The 8,896-nt window shown below is 38.9% G+C and overlaps 1 protein-coding gene across 1 annotated transcript; it reads right to left on the bottom strand.

Moving 5' to 3' along the window:
• Positions 1-371: 371 nt before the first annotated feature.
• hhex (hematopoietically expressed homeobox) lies at positions 372-7,735 on the bottom strand. The gene is made up of 4 exons (XM_044013295.1): positions 7,052-7,735; positions 2,273-2,451; positions 1,465-1,515; positions 372-1,364 (listed from the first exon to the last, which is right to left on the bottom strand). Exons 1-4 carry the CDS (start codon positions 7,455-7,457, stop codon positions 1,059-1,061), a joined length of 942 nt encoding a protein of 313 aa, XP_043869230.1. The 5' UTR covers positions 7,458-7,735; the 3' UTR covers positions 372-1,058.
• Between the last annotated feature and the right edge of the window lie 1,161 nt (positions 7,736-8,896).

Genomic DNA, 8,896 nt, shown 5'->3' with positions numbered 1-8,896 from the left:
TTACATATTTGATTTTGTCAGCAATTCATTAAGGTTTGCCTTTAAGAAGAAACAAGAAAGAACCCCGACCTTGTTAAAAAACTACTACTAAGTAAATTTACTCTGAGTACAAGCTACTTTTATTTAAAAATAGTGGTCCTTTTACTTGAGTAGAATATTTCAGGACTCTTTCCACCTCTGATGATAGGGCTATAATTCTCCAGATGATGATGCCAGATTCTAATATTGTAATGTTTTTGAAATAAGGTTTTAAAGATGACGATTTACTGATGTTTTATGAAGAATCTCATTTAAAATTAGATTCTTGTGGAAAGTTAAATGAGTACAAAATGGCTCAACCTATAAGAAAAAACTTTGAATGAATTCAAGCAAATGGTCAAAGTGATTTGTTATTATTATACAAGTCTTTAACTCATCACAAGTTAGACATTAACACATATAGTTAGCTTCTCTGGCTTCACAAATACCTGTGTAAAAAACAACATCAATAACTGGTCACATTCTGTGCAACTTATGCTAAATCCAATATTGATTATTGTCCAAGTTTAAATGGTCTATAACTAAATATGTAAATTACTCGTTTCCTTTTTTTGTAATTTTACAAAACAGAACAATAAAATCCCAGCTCATTTTCAAATTTATTCTCAGCACAAAAATGTTTTTTTCTTTATTATTATTACTATTGTTATTATTACAATAATAATATAATGTTATATATACCAAATCATAATTTGGTCTATAATTGTCTTATTTTAAGACCTAAGAGCGTTTATTAATCAAAAACGACATACAGTAGCGAAAAACAACAACAACAACAACAACAAAAACACAATAAACAACAACACGAACACATTATGTTTTATACACAACATCATGACAAGACGGTGTAAACTTCATTACAGCAGGAACTACTCTATCTGTCTGTCTGTCTGTCTGTCTCAGTGACGGTGAGTGAAGAGGCTCCAGCATAATTTTAGTCCGCGAGCCTTCGTCTTCTTCGTCATCATCATCATCACCATCATCATTCTGTGTCACTGTGTGGATGATGCACGCGCTTTTCAGAACTGCGGGTTCCGTGAGAAGTCATCGTCGTCGTCCTCTATGTCCAGCTCCTGGTCTGTGTCGTCGGACACGTCAGAGTCCAGTTCTGCGTGGAGCTGCTGCTGCTGCTGCTGCTGCTGCTGCTGCGGGGACACGGAGTGCGCACAGCGGCCCACCTGCGCCGGATCGCAGGCCGCGCCTGTGTGTCTGTGCTCCGGGCTCTGCTGGATCCCGCTCGCCTCTGTCCCCTCTGTCCCTTTGTGAGTCCTCATACCGGCGGGACTGTCCTCCTCCAGGTCCCTCTTTCCGCCCTGAGGATTCTCCTGATCGAAATGGACACAGGTGGTTTCATGGATGAGGACATTTAGCGCGTAAAAAGGACTATTTCTTTTTTTATAATGTGATTTTTTTGTGTGTGCTCACCTGTTTCAGTCGTCGCCATTTAGCGCGTCGATTTTGGAACCAGGTTTTAACCTAAAGAAACAAATTAAAGACAGAAAATAATAATTATTATTCTGCTTTTGTGCTTTTTATTTACATTTCCTTTACAAGACAGGTGCTTTCCCCATATAGAATAACATTTTAAGGCCACTAGAAGTAGGTTTTCAAACTTCACATCTACAGAACAAATCATTTAATGCTTCACTCAGCTCACACTGAGTTACACACATTTTATTTTTCCGGCAGTAATTTAGCCCAGAATACATTTCATTTTCATAATAAATACCACTTTTAACACATTTCATAACATATTTTATTCACTACAGACAACATATAGTCTATTCATTATTACAACACTAATAGTATTAGATGTCATAGTTATAGTGGCGTTTTTTTCTGCGTCGATTAAAGTTTAGAGCATGGATCATTGTTATTAAACAGATGTTTATACAGTTCTTCACTAATATTATGAATAATAATAATAATAACAATAATAATAATAATGAACTGGTGCTTGTATTGCTATTTACAAGGAGTTTATGAGTGATTTTTACCTATTTAATAACAAATGCATTATTATTATTATTATCATTATTATAATTATTATTATTACAATTATTATTATTATTATTATTATTACCATCATTAGTATTACCGCATGTTTGTCCCCTTTCATTGTTTCTAAAGCTTCTAAAATCAGCGGCATTTTCATTGTTGAACAACACTCTCCCGTATGAAAGGTGCAATGAATAAAAATAAAACAACACATTTAAAGAGTGTCTGCTCTCACCTGTCTCTCGCTGAGCTGCAGCATCTTGGCCAGTCGCTTCCTCTCTGGAGGAGACAAATACTTCTGAGTCTCAAACTTCTTCTCCAGCTCGATGGTCTGGTCGTTAGAGAAGCGCACCTGTCCGCCTTTTCTCTTGTGTAAGGGCCGCTGAATGAAGGGAGTCCACAGCAGAGGTTTCCCTGTTAGAGGAGAGGAGAGGAGAGGGAGGTGAGTTCCTGGTGTGAGGACATTCGGAGACAGGTGTCTTAAGTATTCTCATTAACTTTTCAGTTATTCAAATCTCATAAAGTAGAACAAAGTTCAGCTTCTGAGGTGAAACATGAGAGGAGATTGAAAACAAATAAAAGATTCGTTCAATGGAACGAATTTAAAGAAAGTGAACAGAAAATTCAATAAAAGCCAGACATTTCGATCATGACATCATTCAAACCGAATAAAGATGAATATCCGAATATTTACCCAATATAATGGATTTATTTTATAGTTTTATACATACAGTATATATGTGCATTCTACTAAACTTAACTAAGTAAACCAGAATTGAATTCAACCAAATTGTGATGAAGGAGAAATGATTTTAATTAGGATGTTGACTAGAGCTTCTAATTGACTATTCAATAGATTTCCCCGTCGACATAATCGGATTATATGCATAATATCCCCTTACTATGCTGAGCAAGATTTGTAAGACATTTGTTCTCAAACTATCAAAACTTTAAAAAATAATAATTTCGACTCAGAATAGAAACTGTGAAAAGAACATTTTTAACATTTCTGCCCATTTTAAACCGATAAATCAGCCTGTTGGAGCCACTTGTGAGTGTATTTTGATTCGATTGGAGTTGCTGAGGCTCAATTCTTAATTGTTTTGATTATATAGCGACAGTCCCAGCTTCTTATTGACTGGATAATCTAAACCTTTTTTTATAATAATTATTATAGGAGTATTATTGCTGTTCTGAGAAGTTTTGTGTGTATGTGTGTGTGGGTGGGTGGGCGAGAGAGAGAAAATGTTTTAGTAAACGTTTGAAACGAAAAATCTTCTACAGCTTATGTTGCCTTTTTCTTTTACGAAATAGTAGATTTCCAAGAGAATTCCAAGGGATTCCAAGGGATTCTTTTAATATTTTAAATTTTTTTAAAGACAGACTTTTGTCTAAATCAGACGAGTGCCTTAGTGATAATCTTTTTATGACAACCCTGTGAGGAGAAGTGATTTAGATAAACGAGGACAAACAGTAAACGTCTCCATGCGTGTTGTGTGACACGCGTGTGCAGCAGGATTAGAGAGAGAAAGGACGCGGCAGTGTAATCAGTGTTGGTTTCCTCTGCTGTTAAATTACCGGGAAAGGCTGCACCTCCACCCTCCACCCCCCCGGCCTGTGCCTGTCTGCATGCGGCTGTCCTTTTGAGGAAGGTCGTGACGGAGTGAAAACTATGGCCAAATATCCGCTGCATGTGCTTCCTGCTTTGCGGTGTGATTATAGGCGATGGCATCCACCAACAGACACCCACGTCCTCCGCGCGCTCTCACTGACACAATGCAACTGTGCCGCAGTCGAAACTGCAGTTGAACACTTTATACTGCTGCACCTTCTGCTGCTCCAAAGGAAGTTAGCTAATCCATGCAGGCCCATGTGATTTGTTTCTCAAAACAAAGACTTTGTAACATTAAAAAGAAAAAAACAACAACACGAAGAACACATTCGCACTGTACCTGATGATGACGATCATTTTTTCCCCTGAATATGAGAGAGATTTAGGGCCACATGTAAAAAAAATAAAACAATTGTCAGAATTCTGACTTTAATCGATTTTTTTTCTGACTTTAATCTCAGAATGATATGATTTTCTTCCTTATTTTTTTGTTTCTTTCATTTTTTTTACATGTGGCCCTTGTAAAATGAACTTAAAGTTATACAAAAAAGAGGAGAAAAGGAAAACGTATACTTCATAGGAATAATCATATCAAATGTCTGGACTTAAATAGAATAAAGAAGAGAGTGGACTGTTTGTAGATTTATCTTTGAATGCACTTGAATGTTTTTGCCACATGTAACTAAGTCAATTGTTATAATTTGGAAAAGATATACATGTTCATTCATGTTCTTCATAATTAAAACAATACATCATTTCTCATATTACATATATCTCCTCGAAATGTTTGGTTTACCCAAACAAAATAATATGAGGTGTATAAAATAGTACAAACATTCCAGGATCAGAGTCCAGGAGTCAAAGCATTATTATGGAACAATCACAATACTGAACATTGAACACGATCAAATGTTTGATAAACTATGTTTGAACTATGAAACAGGATCTGTCACAATTTGTTTGTTTTTTTACTAACGTGCTTGAGGGAAAAGTGAAGGAGACATATTTTGCAGCAAAATCAGAAATGATCCTGCACACTGTACTTTAATTTTGTCGGAATAAAATTCTGTTTGAGGAATTTTTTTGCAGTGTCCTACAAGATGCTCTTGCAACTTTGTTTTCTACATGCCAGTGTCCTTAAATGTGTCCTTAGAGGAAAAGATATTCAATGCTGTATAGAAAATGCCAGTCTTGGCGATAGAAAGTGAAAGGACGTCCCTGTATAGGTGAGAATGTGGGCTGGAGTGACTTTTATTCACATTTTTTTTGTTTCAGGTCACCCCTGTTCAGTCTTTGAAAAACACTCTCCTGTTTGTATGAATGGTGCAATGCAAAAATGGGGGCAGAACGGCTAATACACTGGAATACACTGCCACAACACATCCCAACAATAACCTCACTGTCTACCTTCAAAGGCCGATTTAAACTTACTTATTTCATCTTGTTTTTACCTTTAACTTTTTAATTTTTCTGTTTTAACTTATGTGTGAGTGACCTTGAGTGTTGGAAAGGCGCTTACAAATAAAAAACGTAGTATTATTATTTAGGGCTGCAAACAGCAATTATTTTCATAATCGCTTAATCTGTCGATTATTTTTGAGAAATCGTTTGGTCCATAAAATATCAGAAAACGTTAAAAAAAAATGCTGATCAGTGTTTGTCAAACCTGGAAATGATGATGTTCTCGAAATGTCTTGATTTCTTTGTTACGCGGAGCAAAGAAACGAAGAAAATGTTCACATTTAAGACCGATTGATTGATTATCAGAATAGTTGATGATTAATTTAGTAATCGATTCATAATGGATTAAATGAGTCATTGTTTCAGCTCTATCATTATTATTACTTTTGTTGTTGCCTGCCCCACTTGTGCGCATAGGTGCCTTTTTAATTGCGGCCCCTGCCCTTCCAAAATATCTGTGCACGCCACTGACTCATCTTTACAAAGATAGTTTTTAAATAAGTGTGTGTGTGTGTGTGTGATGTTCTGACACATTATTATTGTCTTATCATAAATGACGCTGCTTTTGCGTCACTCTCCAGCCCTTCCTCTCTTATTATCGTCGCCCACGGCTCTTTTGGGCTCCTGTAACTGAGACTTTATCTTCTTTTTTTTCTCTCTGAGATCCCATTAGTCGTGACTCTAGTGCCGCTCTCTCTGTTTTGACTTTATTTTCTTTTTTCGCCGCCAACCATAAAGAAAGTCAGCCACATCCTCGCTTGGCCAGCCAGAGGAAGTGTAACAATATGTGAAAAACGGATCCCGGGCTATCAGAGGCCGAGTGTTTCCTGAATATGTCTGTATTGAGGATGTCGATAAAATAATCAGCAGCGTGCAGCGGGCTCCCGAGGAAGCGGCTGGCCGGGGTGAGCCAGGAAAACATTTAACAGCTTCTGAAACCAGATTTACTCCTATCGACAGGCTCACGGCTTCCGCTATGAACGGAAAGGGCCCACTCGTTGAGCGCAACACACACACACACACACACACACAAGTCAGGCAACACTGAGCACCAGAGAGTGCAGCGCGCAAACAAGTTTCACCCAAATAATAAGAATAGTCATAATGATGAATCAGAGTAGATCTAAATCAGATGTGTTGCTTTTATTTAAAGCATTTGAAACATGGCACTGATCTGATTCGACAGACTTTAAATGTGTCCCCTTATCTCTTTAATCTTTTTATTTGTTCTGCTCGCTCTGTGCAATGTCTTGGTTTTTTTTTTACGTCTCTCTACTCTATGCTTTCTATTTATTTATTTATTTATTTTTGATTGATTGCGGTTGTGATTTTTGCTGTGGGTGGATGATCTGAGGGAGAGATTATAGCAAGTGATTTAGAGTCCAGATATGTTTATTGTTCCTCTGATGTTTCCAGAACAATGGGAATCAGGAAAAACGAGTCAAGGTTACCAACCATGCACCCCCTCACACACCAGCACCACCAGCAGCAACAGACTGAATGCAGTGAATAAACTCGCTGTCACTTTTGCCCTAAATCTGTCTCTAACACTGACAGTGTGACTCAGATGTTCATGGTCAGACTTGAGGCAACAAAACAAAAAGTCATGCAGAGCCTGTGTGGACTGTCCTGACACGCGTGGACGACCAAGCGTGATAATACTTATGCAAAATGGTTTCGTTGACTCTGAAACGTCAAGTGTAAAAATCGTCTTTACTGTTTTCTTTTGCGCCGAATTTCGATTCATCGCAGAGAAAAACAGCAACATGATGGAAATGAAAACATGAAAAGTGGAACAGAGTTGACTCCACGTGAACAACAGACCGACAGAGTCATGAGGACAACAGTATAGACTCACAGAAAACAAATGGAACACAAATGAAAATTTATTCTATAATAATAATAATCCATGACTTTTACGCAAAAAAAACAACAACTCACCGAGAGGGTCGCGCCTGAGCAGCGCCTGTGCGTACTCGCCCATGGAGCGGTGGTGGTGCTGGTGGTGGAACGGGTAGATGGGGCCAGCGAAAGCACCGGCTGAGGCGTAGGTCGTCGCTAACGTCGCGGCGCCGTGGTGCGTCAGTGCCGGGTGGATCGGCGTGGGTTCATAAATCGGCGTCCGGTACGGCGAGATGAGACTCGTGAAGGAGGAGTTGGGCGACGCGAGGGTCGGTGTGGGGATGACCGGCGTCGTGGAGGAGGACGACGAAGAGACGGATGAGGAAGACGAAGAAGAGGAGGGTGAGAAGGTGGAGGTCGCACTTCTGCCCAGAATGTCCTCGATGTAGAAGGGAGTCGGATGAGCGGCTTGGATGGGAGTCGGTGCGTAAAGCGGGACGCTCATGGTGCCGTTTGCCGTTTCAGACTGGATGAACTGCGTCGCTGCCTCGTCTCCAAACAGCTTTTCTCTTCAGCGACAATGTCTCAGAAAAAAAGTTTTTATATACCATCAACCATCTACTCTTACTCTCAGCTGAAACTTCAGAGCGCGCGCACACACTGGCTCGTGGAGGAAAGAGACCGTTATAGTGTTTTTGGTCATCAAATTGCGCTGGTGAACGAGCTGGCACTTGATCCAACTGTTGGGACTGTTATCTGGCAGCAGGCGCAGGAGGGAGGAGATAAGTGCACGGCCAACTTCCTGCAGGTGGCCAGCGGCCATTCCTGATTGGCCGACTCTCTGCTCCAGTCGAGCCCCAGTAATCAGATGACAAAAGACGAAGCAGATGATCAGAGTACTTGAGGAGAAACAGCAGCTTCAAGCGACCGGAGTGAGGTGAAAGCTACACAAAAAAAAGAATCACAGAATTTATTGTTTTAAGGACGCACAGACACCGGTCATATATCAGCATATAAGATGATTTTGCCACAAAATGATAATGAAATTAGACTATAATTAAGAGGGAACCTGAATAAAAAGTTAAATCTTAGAATTTTTTTAACAGCTTTTAAAATCAGTAACTAATACGATTTATTTCTTCTTATGTTCAATTATATTGCAAATATAATTATGAACAAAATTGCTTCAGGTAAAATCTTACCCGAGTGCTAACCACAGATGTGGACTATGATCATGTAATATTGCAACTGCATGGATTATTCTTCACGATGCATATTTTTGTAAACAGCATTTTAATGTTTCTCGTCTCTCTATATAATGCTCCCATTATGTTACAATTTATAGTGTATATATGTGGAATACTACAGGAAACTACTGAACTATACTAAAAAAGGGGGACTCCACATATTACAATGTGATAATGTGGTGATTGTGAAGTGATCACTCATTATGTGTTTTATCGTGTGTCTCTATTGCCATGTGTTAATATCAGAGGGAGGACGTATCTGCTGCTTCTTATCTCCTGTCCTGTATTTGTATTGAGTTGGTCTGTTCCTCTCAGATACTAGACCTAGAAACACACACGCACGCGCGCACACACACGCACACATAAACGACATAAGGACAAAAAGCAGACATAGCGAGAAAAAGTAGATGAAAACTCACTGGTGATCAAACTGTAACTCTACACAGCAGCTTTTTTTTCTCGTGCAGGGCTCTATAGAGATGGGACGATACAGCCATACTGATATCACAAACTCGATACAGATATTAGTCCAATATAGTCATTTTAGACAATTATTATGAACCTATGAAGCTGTAAACAACACATTTGTGCCGAGTCATTTCAATGACATAATTCTCCAACAAATATTGCTCTCCCAAAATTATTGGCATTTTACAGTGTGTGCATATCTTTATCCGACTATTATCGGACCAATACT

This window comes from Solea senegalensis, linkage group LG18 (genome assembly GCF_019176455.1).
Source record: "Solea senegalensis isolate Sse05_10M linkage group LG18, IFAPA_SoseM_1, whole genome shotgun sequence".
Taxonomy (NCBI): Eukaryota; Metazoa; Chordata; class Actinopteri; order Pleuronectiformes; family Soleidae; genus Solea; species Solea senegalensis.
This window is presented reverse-complemented; position numbering and strand designations above follow the sequence as displayed.